Source organism: Ischnura elegans, chromosome 11 (assembly GCF_921293095.1).
Source record: "Ischnura elegans chromosome 11, ioIscEleg1.1, whole genome shotgun sequence".
NCBI lineage: Eukaryota > Metazoa > Arthropoda > Insecta > Odonata > Coenagrionidae > Ischnura > Ischnura elegans.
In genome coordinates, this window is record NC_060256.1 from 44,743,990 (window position 1) to 44,763,789 (window position 19,800).

At 39.2% G+C, this 19,800-nt stretch overlaps 1 protein-coding gene across 1 annotated transcript in view; it reads right to left on the reverse strand.

Moving 5' to 3' along the window:
- Positions 1-19,800, reverse strand: part of LOC124167628 (facilitated trehalose transporter Tret1-2 homolog) — a 551,764-nt gene that overhangs the window by 12,567 nt on the left and 519,397 nt on the right. The window contains exons 3-4 of the mRNA XM_046545607.1: positions 12,040-12,204; positions 8,425-8,638 (exon numbers count right to left, since the gene is read on the reverse strand). Coding sequence (XP_046401563.1) covers positions 8,425-8,638; positions 12,040-12,204 — 379 coding nt within the window. The remainder of the gene's footprint in view (positions 1-8,424; positions 8,639-12,039; positions 12,205-19,800) is intronic.

Below are 19,800 nucleotides of genomic sequence, written 5' to 3' on the forward strand. Positions count from 1 at the left end.
GATAGGAGTTCATTTTCTATCAAAGATACGGGGAAAAACGTAGTCTGGGAAACGTAGATATATGTAAAAAAATATTGAGATAAAACCAAAGGTTCAAGATTTATTAGCTATCAACGTAAAATCATTGAGTTCGTGAATATTTGCAAAGACGAACATGTAGTTACGTATGCCAATAAAAAGTGGAAAAATAAATACATTCACTTTATTTTTTCCATTTTTTTGGTTGAATTGGTTTTAATATGACCATTAAAAAAATTACGGAAAGAAAAAGCATAATATATCATCTCAGAAAAACTTTAGTTGCATGATTATGACGAAGTGCTATCAACTATACTCGAGGAAAGAGAAAATGAGTAAATTGACTAACACAGAAAATAAAAACTGGGATTGATCAACCCCTCTGACATTAACTTCAAAGCTTTCTCAGAGAAAGTTAACTTTGAATATATTTATTTTCCTCCACATACTTACGATGGATATAATCCCGTGTATCTAACAGTTGTAACGCTCGTAAAAGACTTTCAAAAGATTCTCAAAACATCATACGCATACGTATAGGGAAAGGAAAACAGAAATGATGATAAACTTCCGCGGGAATGTTTTTTTTACTGTATTTTGCGGCGCAAAATCAGTGGCAAAGTGCTAAAATTTTCGCTATCCGCTTTCGTTTCAAGAACAAGGACCAACGCAGCCATTTTTATCTCCGTCTGCAGCAGATGTTTGGATTTTTCTTTCAAAACTATGCTTGCTTCTTCCAGCCGCTCTTTAAATACACAAATGAAGGAGAATACACTACTCTCACCTCTCCGATAAAACTTCAGCGCTACTGTGAGGAAAATCGAATTCCAATGTGTTCTTGGTACTCGCGAAATTCTGCTAAATTCGAAAGGGGAGTCTGAAAAAGCGATGAATTCATGGAATTTCCATCGCAGACACAACAAATATATTTTTAGATGATTGGCGAGAACTAGTGACAAACTGTCGCACCAGTTCATCGGCAGGACACTTAAGAATTATCTCCGAAAAAAAGTCTCTCTGATAAGAGAAGTGATGAGATACGAAAAAACTTTAAATTGCAAACTTCAAAAGTTTCGGAGGAGAACTTTAAGGTTGGAATCCGAAAGAGAACGAAACCGAAAAAGTACGAAATGGGCGGATTTAGGGGGGACTCCATTTGAAGTGAATACGGTTCTTTGCTGCAGGAGAGGTGTTCCTCAGAAAAATAATTACCCGCAATACGTCAAGGAAGCACTTCGTTTGCGAGTGCATATAAGTCTCTAAGATACAAGAGCCTGCCACCTAGATCAATGAGAGGAAGGACTTTATGATGGAGGCAGAGAGACTTCCATTTTCAGTCCTCAAGGGCACACAGTACGGCGAGGAAACATATTCCAAGAATGCCTTAATGGATATTATTTAATCAAAAGTATTCCAGCGATGAAGGTAGGTTTCCATGGAGTACTTAAGAAGAATTTTGGGTGCCTCCCTTTCCATTAAGAAATTCCCTCTTTAATTCACTATAAGGCTTAATCCTTTTCATTCTATCTAAAAATCCTATCCTCTTCCTTCCTCTCCCTCGTTTAACATTCTACCCCCTAACACTGTTTTCAATATACCCTCCTCACTAGGTACTCGCTCCATCAATACCTTATACCTCCTCCGTAGAGGATAGTTGACTCAAAACAGCCGAATTACATATTATATGAATGAACAAAACAGTAACGTATACCGTCATTTTCGCAAAGAGCAAACAACCTTCGTACGAAGAATGATCCGGGCTTTCCCGGAGTATAGTATCGTGGAAGGTTACTCAGGTTTATCAGGAAATAATGACGATGGACGACTCTCGCATCGAGACGTCGCGACATGATGGAGAACATTACCCGGTGGAAATCCCGAGTAACCTTCCGCGACACTGAATAAGTTTTAACATCATATTACGCAGAGGAACTTGGTAGAACCTACTCACGAGAGGCGATGCAAAAAAGGAAATATATTCAGCGAATTCCCGATCTATGTTTATTTTGTCTTCCCTTTGAAAATGACCTAGCTGGATTTCACTGAAGAATCTAATTTTGTTACCGGATGCTGAAACCCATAAAAGTAGGCAGGTACTTAGTAGTTATATTTGGATCACCAACTTGCCCTTCGAATGGAGTGTTAACTCCCAAGCCATAAATCACCGATTTTAACGTTTGCGATGATTCTCTGTAGCTTAAGGCCACTTCGTCCAGAAGATTAAACCACTTCAAAGCAGTCGCTATACCATCCTCTAGAAACAGTTTCCTTTTTAAATCAGTATTAGACTTTTAGTGCTTTGTTTTCACTGCTTTGACTGCAAAGGAACCACAAAAGACGTAAATAATGGGTTGACGCATTGGAATTAGTGATAAAGAGGCTCTAATCTATTTGCAGGAACTTGTAAACTTTCGTAATGAATATAATTTAAAGATTTAATGGGGTTTCTTGGCTAAAAGTCAAACTACATACTGCCATAAATTAAATAGTCGAAGTACTGGGCAAATGGTCTCAATTATTTAATGGACGGCACCTAGTAAAATAGAGAATGCTTTGTTTAGGCAAAGGCTGACGTAAAGTAGATAATAGATCAAGTTTTAGAAAGTCCTACGCCCACCGCGGAACCTCAATTCCAATTTTTTTCATTTTGCATTACCCAACAAATATCTTGGAGAAATTTTACACCATTATCATTTTCATTGCGACCTTTTCGCAAGTTTGCAAATGCCTATAATTCGTTCAATGTCCAACGTAAAACCATTGTTTTTGCTGTTCACAATAGCTATAAAAAGGCGCTGAGTTAAATTAGTAACACAATGTTGTGATTTGATAATATCTCTTTATATTTTTGTTATGTTTCCTATGTACTATCATAAAATGTTATTACGAAATACCATTTTCATTTATTCGAAGTTAACCTTTCCTAGGTTATTTTTTGGAATGCACGTCAATTGTTTGAAGGAGCATTTTCATATTTGCTGCGAATAAACACACTTAATAAATTAGACTCAGAACGCGTAAATCCCTTACGATCGGTCGTGTTTTATCTTCCTTTGTGACACATTGCACTTTTAAATTTCGAGCTATCATTTTACGTATTCAAGGTATATTCTTTAGAGTTTGAACGAGACTCGTAAAAGTTTTACATCTTAGGAAACAATGAGAGAATTTTTTCGAGATTACGGCCTCTTAGGCCAAAAGCCCGTTGTCTTTAACGGTAGAGGTAAGCGTTAGAAGTAATAGGCTCTTTTTGAAATGAGAGTGTGCAATCCCAGCCTTCTCATGGTGACGCATTTCTCTTTTACATCCTATATAACCTGTCCCATGTAACTCTTTCGAGGCCTTCCCTTGCCCTTCTTCCCTTCCACCTGTCCTTCAACGATTGTTTTCATCAGGACATCATGTTTCATAAAAGACAGAATTGATTGATTTTGACGATAGCGTAAAGCTTTGTTCTTAAAACCTCCGCCAATTGAGCATGTTAAAAATGGAGTGATTTTTTTCAAAGAAAATGTTACATATTATGTTTCAAGATTTGTAGAGGAAAGATTTCTTTTTGTAATGATGATAGCCAAAGTTTTAAGCAAGTGATGTGTCATGGCCATTCCGGTCAAAGACAGGTGGAGTGGGAATTATGCATCGTCTTACGGGACAATGACCAGTGATGAAAAGCAATTTGAATACTTTTTAGAGCATTTCTTATTGTTTCTGGAAAAAGCGTGTCATGAAAATATTTTTTGATTTAATTTTTATTTACATGAAAATGTTACCACCCTATTTTTCCAAGATTTTAGAGATTTGCAAAAATTTATCTCCCTGAAAATTTCACAAAATTTTAAGCAAATAATGCGTCACCATAATCGACTGGTCAAGCGGGAGTTATGCAGTGTCTTATGGGAGCAAGACCGAGTAAAGTGGAAATAAATCTGGAAAAAACACGGGTTCTACGAAAGGAATGGTATTTTTCCCTACAAGGATCAAAAGTACCGTAAGAGACCGTCTCTACTTTTGAAGAGGGCCAAACTTACATTGGTAAGAGCCGGGAAGACTTGTGAAGAACAAGACTTGCGACACTTGAGGCGTGAAAACTCCTTTGAGACAAAGATCCCGGCCTTTGGGATATATATGGGGTAGGTCGGTAGAAGCGGCTAGTTTTTGGGTTAAGCCTCTCCCTCCACCCCAACCCCTTCCGCAACTCTAGGGTGTGTGCTATATATTTTTTCGGCTGGTCCAGGGGTTGTGAGGCGAGTGGCAGGGGTTGATGAGTGAGTTGTATGTGTTTCCCTAAGCTTCGTGTTTCCGGACTCTAGGGTTGTTTGCGTGACACCCTCTGCAGGGGTGCCGAAAATAGAAGTTTAGGGAAATGTCCTACACCTAACTTTTTCCCAGAATGCATTTTCTTCTCACGACCCACTAAAACGGCTTAGACCTCCATAAAGCTTTTCCCCTTCCTCCTCCTTGCGTGAAAGATCGCCGGAGCATGTGGCGAGTGCATAAACTATTAGGAGTGCTGTAAGGTCATGGGGAAAAGACTGAAAAACCACACCTTACTGATGAATTATTTTTTGGTACTTAAAATTGGGAATGCATTAGGGGGTATCTTTTACTTACGTGTGGCGTTTGGGGGGGAGAGGGGTTCAAGCCGATTCTCTCCTTATCTCACGTGGAGGATTACATAAACTACAACAGTCAGCTCACCGTCACCATTTGAATTAATTTAACATTTTATGGAAAAATTTTCACTTCAATAAGCTTATAAATATTTAATTAAGAAATCTCATTTTTAAAGAGGTAGGTAATGAAGTTAGAAGTTTTATCTCCATACATTCGAGAAGAAATAGTTATGTTTATGCTTAGCTCATGTCAAGAAACATCCAAACTTTTGACGACTCATACTCACGCGTATTTATGTCAAAGCGACATGCATTTGCGTGAGTTTGTTACATCAAGGTTACTGCCGAGCTCCTTACTGTGACGGATGCAGAAAAAACTCGAGGGGGGGCGCAAAAGATATTTTGAGCTGCCCATACTTTCATCGTAATGAAAACTAATCATGTTGCATGCAAACTTTAAGACAGTTTTATTTGATTTAAACTTAACAGATTTAAACTTTATTTTGATTACAGATTTGATTTAAACTTAACAGATTTAAACTGATCATATGCATATACAAGATAATGCTACCTTATCATATAAAAATTACAGTTGTGGTTCTGCAATGTTCAGCAATGTGGGCAGCCCAGCAAGGGGGGGTCACTCCCCCTGAGCCCCCCATATGCCATATGTATATGCCACTGGCTCCTTATGAATGCGTTTATTTTGGGGCCAAGATTTTCCGCTAAGCACCGTATATAAACTTCGAAGCTCAAGTATTGACCCTTAACTGATTGAGTCCCCTGGATTTTCCTACTCTCCTCAACTCCCACATGGGTCCTATCGTATTACTAGCTATCCAGATAAATCCGGAGCTCCAGTAGATCTTATTTGCTTCAAGCAAAATTGTGTCCAGGCCTTAAAGGGCAAGGCAAATAAAGTTGTGTATGTTTTTTCACAAATTCGGGAAAAGAACCCTCTCGTCCCGCTGTTTTCATCCTCGCCAAGTACTGACGACCCAATCCAGTCGTTCGGAATTCGATGCAAGAGAGTGGCTGAATCAATTGTGGCCATATGTTGCCCTATTCCTTTACCCCGACCCCCTTCCTCCGCATGCCCTATGTTGACTCAGGCCGCTCCCCGTTCCCATGGAAGCTACGACGGCTTATGGAGTGAAATCTGTTTATGTTTTGGCAGAAGTGCCAGGAAGTGCTGGGAATAAAAAGGTTTTCTTCCTTCGAGAGCTGAGCTTTCCGACCACGTGACGCGCTGCTCTCCGTATAGCTTTGTCGTCCTTCGACGTATTTCCATTTAGAGTTTCTCCATCAGTGAGATCCAAAATCTTAAAGTTCGCGTCCGCTCGCTATCTTCTCTAGGAAGTCCTTAAACCTAATCGAACCACTATATTAAAAAAGATCACAATAGAATATGGCCCATTAGGACGTCGGAATTAACTATTTTTGGGGAGTACATTAGAGAAAAGCGGATACTGTAATAAGGACGTCAGAAATAGAATTGCATTTGGAAAGTAGGGGTGCATGAACAGGGAGGAGCCTATGAGGGGGTCCTTAACCAAGAGTTAAAAGAAAAGTCTAGTGAAAAATGTAAGAGTTCTAAGCTAAAAACTAAAAAAATGCCTAAATTTATGACCGGTAGCCTTATATAATAACCCTATAAATAAAAAAATGTGAAATAGTTTGAAAAAAATACTTCAAAAAGTTTCCGAGGGCGATTTACGTAAAAATACTGCGAGCGCCGCAGCCTTTTGCCTCAGCCATATCCGATCGTATCTTGTGGTTGACGGCAAAAGAAATCTCAAATAATATAGATATTTTTTTGTATAACGACATATTTCGATCCTTTTTGATATAATGTAAACTTATAAGCCTAAATGACGAACATTTTTATAGTATCATGGCAAAGTTAAAATTTATACCTTCGTGCTGAAAGTGTTAAAGGAAAGGCTAGGGAAGAGTCTGATCTGGAGTTTAGCTTTTTACGGCGCAGAAGGATGGGCACTTAAGAGGGTGAACGAGAGAAGAATGGAGGCTTTCGAGATGTGGGTTTGGAGAGGGACGGAGAAGGTGAAATGGACGGAAAGACGGATGTACGATGAAGTGCTGGGAATGGTGGGTGAGGCGAGGCAGCTTCTAGATGAGATGCGGAGGAGACAGAAGGTGTGGATGGAGCCAGTCCTGCGCGAGGAGGGGATGTCGAAAACAATGTTGGAAGTTAGAATGTTGGGTAAAAGAGGGAGAGGAAGGAAGGAAGGGATCAGGATTTTTTGATAAAATGAAAGGAGTAAGCCTTATTGTGCATTATAGAGGGAAGCCCATGAAGGGAGGCGAGATTGCCAAAATACTTCATAAGTACTCCATGTAAACCTTACTTACTACCTTATGGAGTGAAATCTGTTTATGTTTTGGATGAAGTGCCAGAAAGTGCTGGGAATAAAAAGGTTTTCTCTCGAAAGCCGAAGTTCCCAAACACTTTACGCTCTGCTTTTCGTATAACTTCGTCCTCCTTCGGCATATTTACATTTAGATCCTCCCCCCTAGTGAGATCCACATATAAGAGATCACTTCTCCTCCAGTGGCGCCGACTCCATGGGGCCTGAGGGGGCCCGAGCCCCCTCAATAATTCGTTATGGGTGTGAAGAAAAAATGTGTCAGGCTTGTCGATTTTCCCCGGAGTGTCCAGATATCGAGATTCGAGTTATCAGGGTTCTAATGCTGATAATATGACTGTTCTAAAAGCTTAAAAACTTAAAACTCACCACTTATAAAATTTCCCGGGGCAATATCCCCGGTTTGGGCCCCCCCCAATATTTTTTGCAAGTCGGCGCGCCTGTTCTCCTCCCAATCTTTCCTAGGAAGTCCCAAAACCTCATCGAACCACTATCATCGAAGATATCACAATAAAAGATGGTGCATTAGTCCAGCGAACATTATCGTCTTATCGCCTAGAGAATTGTATCTACAATTTGGTTAAAATGAGTGAGTTATTATGCAGCATAAATAGATGATTTTGGCGATAAAGTGGAAGAAGAGCTGGTATAATGTATGTAATATATCTATTTTCAATTGTACATTGATCAACTAGCCTGCACTCGCGAGGACTGACATTGAAAAGTTATGACTGCGATACTTTATATGATCAAAAGATATCAATATGATTCCACACCTCTAATTATAATACATTGTTTCGTGAAATTATAGTTACTCTGCCGTCAGCGTCGAGACTAAACCATAATTTTTGTAAACCATTAAAAGAGTCATACTCTGTTCACTTTTTTGCTAATCGGTGACGACAAATTTCAAAGCACTGCATGAAACAAGTGACTTTGTACGCAGTCAAGCGCATGAGTGCTACTTTAGATTCACCATGGATGAAGTTCGCCATGAAAACAATTTGGTTTAGAACGAATTTGAGCCCGAATATCCCGATAGCCGGTCAGGCATTCTAGTCAATTACACCACCGATCCATCTTCTTAGAGAGAACTTTTGTCTGAAACAATTATTATTTGAGCTTAACTAAACGAAAGCATATGACCATGATATCTAAGTTCCGAGTTTCCCACTTCCCTAGGTACTATCTTTCCCGAGCAACGCGGGAAGGCTTGCTAGTAGTTAATAAATCTTGTCCCTTATGCTTATCTCAATATTTTATTATAGATAAATACCACCTCCTGAAGAATTGGAGATTCCTACTGAAATACCCTGTATTTGCGTCTGAGATGAAAAACGTGCAGAGTAAAAAAATGCGCAACTTCGTGCCCCGAGTGAAACGGTTAAGGGGACGGTTGCTGTCACCTGCTTTGTCTCCCACGCTGGCTCTTCCCTTCCACTGTCCTGCTTCGTCGTTTGAGCACAGGTCCCACACGTGTGCGGCCCGCCCTCCGGCCCCGTCGTCGCTGCCCGGCAGGCACGACGATTGATCTTGCAGGGACGCCAGCGCAGGGGAGCTGTATCCCTTGCCCAAGCCCGCAGAGAATGGTCCCAGGGACACGGCCAAGGCTGCCAAGACCTGTGGAGGGTAGCAGTGTCGAGAGACAAATTAGCAGTTTCCTCCAGACTGAAAAAAAACATGCACACAAACATATGAGCCCTACCCCAAGAAGACAGCACATTCCTCGATCACTTTGGATAGGTTAGGGTACACGGTACCCACTGCAAAGCAATAAAATAATTTCTAAAGCAAAAAATCAGCATTGTTGGGCAATTATTAGGTAGGTAAAGGGTACAGAGTGTTTACTGCGAAGCAATAAAAAATTTCTCTCAGATTTCCAGGTTTTCCAGTGAAATTTCTTGGACGTTGCCATTCTCCTGGGTTATGTACAAACCTTTACCTTAGCATTCTTGGGTATGAATATAAGACAAAATAGCACATGGGGTAAAAATTATTGACGAAAGGATTATTTCTCAAGTTAAATAGAAACTTGAAGCTTGTGCGTGGTGGAAGGACTCCATATTATCAATAACAGACATTTATTTACTCACAAAATATATTTTTTAAATTCTATTTTTTTACCTTTTCGGCAATTACACCATTATCAAGTACAGAAAATGTCTTAAAAATATTTCCTGTACATGATAATGGTTTAAAATCCGAAACTGGTCAACAAGTACAATAAAAAATATATTGTGGAAGTAACTAAATGTCTGTTATTGATAATATAGTTCTTAAGTCATTTTAATGCTAAGTGTAAAATCATGAGATGACAGAAACTTTTATACACAGGTAAGCAATCACAATTATATGATTATCAAAATACTGTTTACATGCTCCATGGAACCTCATGACGGAAACAGCATCTTTTTCCTACCAACTCCAAAATATGTACAGGTACCCTAAATTTCTCAGCATGAAAGTAAGTTTAACATCATGAAACATCTCGGATAGAAACTGACGTGCCCTATAAATTATTCCAGTATATGAGCACGTCTGCTATCTTATTTCTAAATGCAGCTATAAGTAAATGAATAACCGGAGACTAGCCAGTAAGCAACTATTCTGAAAGTAAATGCTTAGTCGTGATTTTGGCGTGACTTGGTGGAACGATGACTTATATACGATAAACAAGACAGACAGTTTTTATAGTAGTGTTTGTCTTGATAATGACGCTATAGCCGTCGAAACTAATCGAGAGAAAATTAAGTTTTTGGAACAGTACTGGGTTTTTGTTTCACCATGAATCAGGAAAATATGCAAAAGCTCTAAACATAACTATAAACCAAATTATGATATGCTGTATCTAAATCGACTGCCAGAAACAGATAATAGGGCGGGCAAATAAAAATATCATTTTAGCGATCACTCAGCTTGAAAGTTAAAATATATTGCGCCGCAAAGTACTGTTTATTTAATATTATAATACTTCGCGAATCTGCGAACAATTTGGGGCAGATTAAAGGAAGCTTTTAAATCTTATTTTGCCAGCCATGCATATTCAAAGGGTCAATTCTGTTGATTTGGCAGGGTCGAGTGGAGAAAATTTAGCTGATAAACACTGCTCAGTCCATGGATTATATCTTGAATTAGCAGGCCACCCAGCGTTTTTCGGGAAGGATAATACCCAGAGAGGTGGGAAACTTAGAACTTGGATTTCATAATCAAATTATATTTTAATATTGTATATCTGAGCGTGTGAAAAGGTGTGCCTACCCGACAGGATGTACAAGAGCAGAAGATATATGATGTGGCGCTAGAAGCATTAATCATGAAACGACGCAAAGAATGAAATCTAAAGCAGTACCACGGGATTTGGGAGCATAAGATACCCTTATTGGCTAACCGAGGTCGCAATCCATACAGCCGTATGGAAACGCATGGCGGACAGACAAACAGGAATCCTCTTTTATAGATATATATAAAGCGGTGAACAACGCTGGCCTTACGTATGGTGGAACAGTGAAATAAGCAGTTAATTTTACAAAGGAAAACGATATCGGTATGAAGACATTCTTCAATAAACGCCTCTAATTTATGCCCTGGCCAAACATTTAACACTCAGCGCCGCCTCCCAACTTAATCGGATGGACCTAATGGACTTCCCGCACGAAATCCCAGCGGACATTAAAAATGGCCACACACGACACACAGCGACCAAAGTTCCGGAGACACGAAATAAGAGCCCCATTAGCGAGGATCAAAGAGATCTCTTTGTCAGGCGACGTTCATCAAACTCCGGTCCAGAAGGTTTGGGGTGACGTTGGGTGCCTCCCGCATGGGAACTTTTAGAGCCACTGTGAAAAGTTGGTCGGGTCCTTTGGCATGTGTGAATGACAATGTGCTGCCCTTCGACCTTCGCTAACTCCTCCCCCTCTCTCCAAAGGGAGGTCAGCGGGGTTCCTCCAGTTCCTGAGGCGGGGTCAACTTCCCTTTTGGGCTCTCAAGAAAGAGAGAGAGCAAAAAAAACTCTCGTAGAAAAAAATGGACCAAAAAAAATCTGAAATATATTTACAGCAGCAAGACGGTTTTTCAGGCCAGGAAATGCCTTTGCCAGATCGCGTGAGTATTCAGCAGGAACTTAGCTCGGGGGACGTGAGAGGCTTGCATTAGCGACTTCGCGAAGAAATGCTGTACATTCCAGTTAATTGGGACGCATCGGGACCAGTACACTTTGCTCGAATGAAGCGGCTACCCCATTTATCCGAAGCAGTCCGGAAATTCACAAATAAGCGTTAAAATTTAATAGAGAAGACTGCTTCAGGATAAAAATTCTTTTTGTTCAGTTATCTATTTGTGGAAATAGGAATATGGAAATGCTCAAATTGTAGACATTGATTTGAAAAATTGAGAGTAGATTAAATGTAATTCATAATTCACCAAGCATCCACGCACGTGTAATTATAGCTTATGCGTCAGTAAGATAGACGGTGAATGAGTATACATGCTTCAGATGAGTTCAATGAAGAGGGAGATTGTTAAATTCAGTTACGCATTCAAGTAAATACGTAAGAATCGTAGTAAATGATATTCATAATTCTCTAAGCCTCCACGCACGTGTAATTATAGCTTATGCAGCAGTGAATAGATGGTGAATGCTCCAGATGAGTTCAATGAAGAAGGAGATTGTTAAGCTCAGCTACGTATTAAAGTAAATACGTGAGAGTTGTAGTAAATATTTAGTTATGCACACCAGTTATATCATAATAGAGTCCTTATACTAGTACATATTAAGTACACATCATAGCTTGGAAATTATTCATATCTCGAGTGTGTGAGCTTCGAAAAATGTATAGCGGTGTTGGAAATGTCCCGACATAGGTGTCTGGGTAACGGAAGGTATAAATTAACTTAGACATAGAAGTCATTAATGACATTGCTTTAGGCTGTGTCCCGGGATTGTCATCAGTAGTGAAAACCTGATGGTGGATAGAGGGGGTCCTCAACACTATTAAATTAGATGAAATTGCCGAACTTACCTGCGATAAGTGCCACGAGGACACCTTGCTGAACTTGCTCCTGCTGACGGGAGCCGTGGGGTTTACGATGATTATGGTCCCGGGTACCAGATCGCATGCACTGGGGTGGATCACCACCGACTCTTTCCGAGGGTCCGGCGACGTGATCACGGCCGTGCCATCCCTCTGCAAAGATAAAAAAATACATAAGGATCACATGAGGAACAGGTAAGAACCCACAAGTAGTATTATAGAGCAATTCCAAAATGAACGACATAGGTATCACCGGAAGCCATGACGAAGGGGACTCCATTAAAGAATGTCCAAGAACATGGCGGTTACGCGTTATATTTATTGCCGTTTCACGTTCATTTTATTCCGCGACGCCACTAGACAGCAGTATCTCGTTCAGTATGACTTTCGTCATTAACAGTACTGGGAGTGATCTTTTTTAGTTGGCAATCGTCTTGTATGCGTAAAATGTGTAGTATATATGATTTATTGGCTCAGTTTCACATTACTGCCGTGTAATCCCTCGTGAAAAGTGGATACAGATGACTGGTAGCGCCGCGAGTGGCGGTTTTTAACTCCAATTTTCATGTGCGCGAAGCAAAAATTATAGCGGTGGACTTAAAAATCATCTAATTCGTGGCCATAAAATTCTGTAATTAAATGGGATATTAAAAAAACCGTTATGACCTAATATTCCACGGCCGAATTCACATGCATAATTCCACCTCGATTCCATTAACGTCAGATTTTGGTCCAAATTTCTGTATTGATATGTACACCTCAAATTAAAAAACTCAATCCGTTTTGCGAAAAACAATTTGTGCATTTTAATTTGTCCATATATTTTACATAAAACGTGCGTGGAAGCATGGATCTACAGCCATAACTTTGGTCTCATTTTAAAGCTAAACTTTCGCTTAAAGCATGAAGACTGTTAATGTTTAATTTCTAGGTTTAAAAATTTCTAATTATCTTTTCAAATACATTTTATCTTGGAATCAGCCAATGCTTGCATCATGTGCTCCACAAATACTGCCTAATATTAAGTAAATAAAAGTTAATGTCAACTGAAATTTTTTCCCACGGTGTTTAAACACTTACATTTTTTCCAAAGTGAGTCACTGAACACCTTTGTAATCATAAACTCCTCGAGTACCCTTCTTGAGCCGTAGAGGAAAGCGTCTGGGTTAAGTGAAGATGCGCTGTAAACGCCGCATCAACCCAGCCGACGAAATTAATCGAAGTGAAGTCAACCTCTTCGTCTTGCAAATAGAAATTCATTACCACCGACGGCAGAGGGATGGTCTATCTCTAGTTTTACCGGCATCCGTCTATTTCTTGATACGCTTGAGATCACGGAGTGGCTGACTGACAGCCACATCAATTGCGCATCTCGGAAAAGAAAAACCACCGTTACATCACTCGTTTCTCCGTTAAGTCGGACGCTAACCAGCATGCACGTTGAATTCAAGGGTTCACGGAAAACCGCATCCAAACAAATCGCCAGAAAATGATGGAAGGATTGAAGATCCGTACCAGGTGTTGCAAGGCCACAAGCGTCATCAGCCAATTAGCATGCATACTCAGTATATACGCTCTTGATTTAGCTAATCAAAACAAAATCGTTCACGCATTAAAAAAAATTGTTTCGCCATCATAAACGACCATCGACTTTATAAAAACCGATTTAAAGTACAGAAATTTTTGATTACTCAACTTTAATTCTTTAAAGTTAATATTTTCCCAGTTATTTTAGCCAATGGTTGCGCCATTTTCATGTATCAGTTTGTCTTGACTTCGGCAACGGTATTTATACGCTAATTACAAAGAAATAAGTCCGGAGACGAGTCAGTCTAGTTTATTTTAATCAATTATACCAAATTATATACATCAAATTTAATAATTATTAAAGAAAATCGAAAAGTAAATCAGCTTTATATCAAAGCGTATTAGCAATAACAATGGCCAATATTGAAGAATTATTTGGTGTTGTCCCGGCGCACAGTGGGGCAAATGCTTAAAAGGTGGTCATAATTATTAAATATCATGTAATCAGTTTGAAATTTGGAATATAATAGTTTTCAAGGTCGCTTATTCCGAATATGATGTTGAGATATAAAGGAAAATTATATTTTGCCAAAAAAATTGGAAAATTTGCTAAAATGAGACAGTAATTGTTAATTATGTCCAGTAAAAAGGGGGGAATATTTTTAATGATATTAGATTACGAATATGAAACAGATTTTTAAAATTATTCTTTCCTGAAAAACATTGCAAAGCCGCGCCGTGCCAAATGAATGAAATGATCTCGGGTGGGTGAGTTGTTCCATTGTTGTTGACTTTTCGATCAGCGACTCTTTAGTCCTTGTCAGGAATACTGCAATGACCATAGAACCGATTTGCAGTGTCCTGATGCAGTAATACGTCTTAAGGTGTATAAAAGAAATACCCTGATGCATTAAGGCCCTTGACTTTTCCCAAACTTAAAATATATTTATAGATGCAAAGATAAAAAACTATCCCGAAATTTAAATGAACTGCCGAGTGGGCGACGTGTAAAGCAAAAATCACGTTATAAGATGCGTATTTTTGAGCCTTGCTATAAAGTGTACCTTTTCTTTATGTCGATGCTCTCAAAGATCCTCACCATTGGCAATCCCTAGGTCCATGAAGCATTTTGCTCTACTTAATAAGCGGCAAGAAGATATGTTATCAATTATTATTATATTTAACCAGTCGAGTTAAAATTTAAATATCATTCACATTAGCTTCACAAACGGCACCTCGCCGAATTCCTATATATTTATTCACTTATCTAGGTTACCGGGTAGTCCTCCGCGACGATTTGTAGATGACAACCCGGAAAACCTTGCTGTGCCATCTTCAACACCTTGCAGAAGCCTCCATCAATATTTATGCGCTTTCTCATCTCTTTCCGACAGACAACGTTTACGAGATGTTTTTGCTAACTACAAATTTTGGTCTCTAGAAAGTAATTATGCTTCTCGACTAATCGAAGTAAGGGTGAAGATCTCCAGCTCGTGAATATTCAAGGGCGTACCCAGGATCAAAAGGGTCAAGCTATGGTTGTTCATGTCATAGGTAAGATATAAGCACGGAAAAGATGAATGAAATCAACATTTCGAGGAAACTGTAACAGCTCTTTATTAATTTTTAAAATTATTTGCTTGAAAAAATATCATTTTCCATAAAGACATTTGCGATTTTTGCTTCTTGGGGGTAGCAGCTGCCCGCTCGCTGGGTACGCCCATGTGAATATTTACAGTGGATTCACGAAATGACATTGGCCCGCTTTCAATTTCCTCAGTATTCCGAAGAATGATCATACTTCCAAAACAGCAACTTTTCAAAACTTGGACGCGTTGCATGCGTTATTTTTTTCCTGCTGCTGAAAAAGGGACATCCTAATCGCTCAGTTCGTCGGCTGAAGGAGCAGGTGGAGTGTCGGAGCATGGAAAACAAAGGAGGGAGAAGGGGCGCAGTCGAAGGGAAAAAAAAACCAAGGGGACTGCAAAGAGGAGGCCCAATTTCATCCCATAGCAGGCTGATTTCTGTTGCCACTTCGGTCGCATTTTAATCGGCTTTCAAAAATGTCCGCGGCGCGGTGATGATCCATTCCGGCGCGGCGTCCATTGTGATCCACTTTTATCCAATATTTTGCAGTACAGCGTTTTAAATAGGTAGGAATAGCTTTGAAAAGTAATGAATATGATATAACACATCATCATGTATAGATATATTGGTTTAAAATACTAATTATACCTTATTTCCCCGTGAAACTCGGATCAATTAGTCCGTCAGCGACGCGAGTGGCGACTTTTGTAAACCTATTCAAATGCGCGGCGGTTGACAACAAATAAAGTTTCTTCTCCTGACCTTCCTTATTATTACAACAATGTAGTGTTTATGATCTTGGAGTATAGGTCATGATAAATAAAATACACATTTGGCCAACGTTTCGGAGATTTATTCTCCTTCCTCAGGGCTCTGTGATAGAAAAGTTTCGTTACTGTTACATTACGAAACTTTTCTATCACAGAGCCCTGAGGAAGGAGAATAAATCTCCGAAACGTTGGCCAAATGTGTATTTTATTTATCATGACCTATACTCCAAGATCATAAACACTACATTGTTGACAACAAATTTAGAGACCGACTAGAGGATCCTCTTTTGTAATAATCGTGGAAAAAATCAAAGGAGGAAGGGATATTTGGAGGCGCTGCTTTCAAGTTTTTAGCTCGGTCAGGGTTCCGCCATCGTAGTTAGACAATTTTTGGACTTAGTCTCCGACTGATATTTTGAGGTGACTAAGTTTTGATCTAAAAATGTACCACAATAAGTGAAAAATGCTACCATAATCACCAGTATTTTGCCGGAGTTTGTCATCGGAGTTTTCCGTTCATTCGTGATGCTATTATTAATATAAAAACTCCGTATTCTATTTACCACTTTATTGGTGGACATATCATCGTAAAAATAATTTTGTACTACGATCGTGACCGGTTCGTGAACTTCAGCTTTTCAATGGATGTTATGAAATTAATTACATGTAGAAGTGCAGGGAAATGTCTAGTACGCTTTAGTAAAATTTAATTTTCAGCTGAGCTAGTTGTACAACGTAACCGTGGTATTTGATAATAATTTTTCCTGGGAAAAGACATTTGAGACATAACATCGCGAAGCCTATCAATGAAGTAAGAAAAAAAGGTATACTGTGTGCGTTCGGTAGTGTATTTTAATGTATTCACGAGTAATGACCGAAAATTTCACCACAAAGTACGCATTAATCCTGTTGAGACTGAATGTTTCGGTCAAAGTAGGCGTGGCCTATCCTACCCAAGCACCCCCAATCCTGCCTCACTTCGCTTCACGCTCGGAACCAGTGGTGCCCTCTCCAGTATATGTATTTTTAACTGCCTTGGGAAAACAAATGACGAAAGGAAAATTTAAACTTTACCCATTTATTCAACTCATGCAGCCGCCCAATATATCTCTGCGTAAATTCTCTCAACAGCTGCACTACCAGTCAATAAAAATATCAGTCTTTTCAGCGCCAGATTGAGCAGAAGACGTCAGCGAAAATAAGTTTTTAACTCGTCGATTAAAATGAAACGATAATGGTGGTTCAGCATATACGACTATCATTATTGATTCTAAACACCATCACTCCCACAAACTGGCCGCTTTCAAGTATTATTACTTCGTCTTCTTTACATATCTCTGACTAAAATAAATTTCGAAATAGAGGTGAACACGATTAAACTTATAGCGTCCCGGAATGGTCATGACGAAAGTATGGTAGACTCATTGTTGGAACGTAAACTAAAGAATAAGACCCTGATGTCACTGACAAACCTCTCCCCTATACCACGGTCAAGTGAACAATAGACAAAATTACCATTTTAGGTCCTCTGTCATATAAAATTGGAACATTATTCCCTAAATATAATTTTAAGTTATGTTTTTATAACCCTATCACCTCCAATTATGTAACTGTTTTTTTAATTCTAAAGATCATATTAATGATAAAGAAAAGAGCGGTGTTTACTTTCTGAAACGCAAAAAAATGATTTAAATTGTTGTGTTGTTGGCCAGACTGGGAGGAAATTTTATTTAAGAATTGATGAACATAAAAAGTCTTTTTATAAATTGTGACGACAAATCTATGTTTGCAAAAAATTTGTATACTTGTGACCCTTCATCCGATTTTAGCTTAAAAGTTTTACATGTATTTGACAAAGGTAAAAAACTGGATTTTGTAGAAAATGTTGAAATAGGAGTATTCGAAGTTGTTTGGTGAATGTCCGGTCAATGAAGAAGTACCAACGATGACCTCACCTTTCCTTAAGGTGAGAGTCCCTCCTCCTCCCTTGAAAACCTTGAATAGAGGTTCCGCAAATGAGTATCCAACCTCAACCCCTTATCTACTTCTATTTTTTTACCCCACTTACCTTCAATATAAATACCAGGCTTGCTATTCTTAGGTTAGACAGCTCGTGAGAATGATGCGTAAGCATTGAAACCGGTTGAGTAAGATTAAAAAAAGTGCGGAAAAATAGTTGCATTGCTGTCTCAATTATTACTAACATTATCTGCTTTTCGTTTCGTCCAGGAGCTTAGTTTAGTTTCGACCCGAAGTAGTTTTGACTCCGACTTCGACCCCGTGGTTAGCTTCCCGGGTTTAATTCTTTTTCGCTTCATTTCTTCATTTCTCACTTGGGAACGAAACTATTGAAAGTTGACTAGTTTTGACTCTCGTTTAGTTTCGATTGCATCCCTGATTAGAACCAGGTTCTATGGCGAAGAAAGTGAAGTGAGTATTGGTTAAGTGGAAGGAGGAACAAAAAACAAGCGAGGGGGTGCTCACCGCAAAATAAGCTTGCTTCCTCGCTTAATTTCCCCACTTCCGATTTCCACCAATAGTCCCGACCACACCCTCATCTACAGACGTCTTGATGTATTATCCATGAGAGGGAAATCGAGGGCCTTTTTCCGTTCTAACGAGGGGAGTTGGGCAAGTGGTCGGGAAAAAAACACGACGGGCCTATTTCGGTTGACTATTTCGGAAGGGATCGGGCAGGCAACTCACTCAGACATCTTTCCCTCTCCCACATTTTTTCATGCCTTTCACACCCGGCACCGTCTGGAGTTATCTTCGAGTTAAAGGCGACAGCACGGTAGCGGAAGGCAAGATAAACATCGGCCTGGCACCATGAGAAGTCACGAACGAGTGGCAGGGGGTGAGATATTTTATGAAAGGTGCATTATGGAATGCGGACTTAAACATGTGAGTACAGTTCAAAGCAAAATGCCGGAGCATGGTGGGGTGAGGTTTACTTCCAGTTCAAAACGTAAGCCCGAATCACCATTTTGCATAAAATATAACAAGAAAGAATGTGAATGTTAGGTTGATATTTGTACGCAAATTGGCGCCAATTGCAGTGTACAAAGCATCAGTGGAAAAAATAGTTAACTGTCAACGACCTTTCGCCCAGTGACGTCACGGAAAATTAACAGTGCCGGAACAGATTTTCCTTAACTTTTTTAAGAAGTGAAATATTACTCTGTCTTTTTTTATTACAAGTTATTATTTATAGTTTATTATAATTTTTTGTTTTGGCTACGAATATATTAGATATTTTTAGGCAACAAAATTGACAAAAGTGTTATTTGACCCTTATTTCTTCTGTTAATAAGTACCGAAACGGCGTTCCGGCTTGTTCCGGAACCATGACACCACTGCTTTCGCCGAAAAAATATTATCTTATTCGAGAAATAAGGAAAAACTTGGTATTTTGGTCTTACTAAAAGGCGTGCTGAGTATGCCTAAAAAGAAAATGGCTCTGATAAAATCTTGGGAGTCTAAGACAACCTCCTTATTATTTCCCCCTGAGTCTCTACCATGCAGCCTGAATCATATGATCGTTTCCCACCGTCCCACAGTGGGCTGAAATCGAAAAAAGCTGGACAAAACCTCGAAAATGGTTTTTTTGAGTATGGAAGTTGAAACTTTGCACAGTTGTTGCCAACACATTAGTGCATTTTTTGACGCAAAATATTTTTCATAGGCTAATTTTTTTATAAAATACATAGCCTCAAAGTTGAACAAATTTGGCGCAAATTGCCCGCTTTGAATTTTTTTCGAAATTCAGCATGTTTAAACTAATGTCACGCCTTTAGTAGTAATTCAATAGCAACAAAAATTTATAAAATTGTTAAACGGTTTGTTATCATCGATTACCATCAAC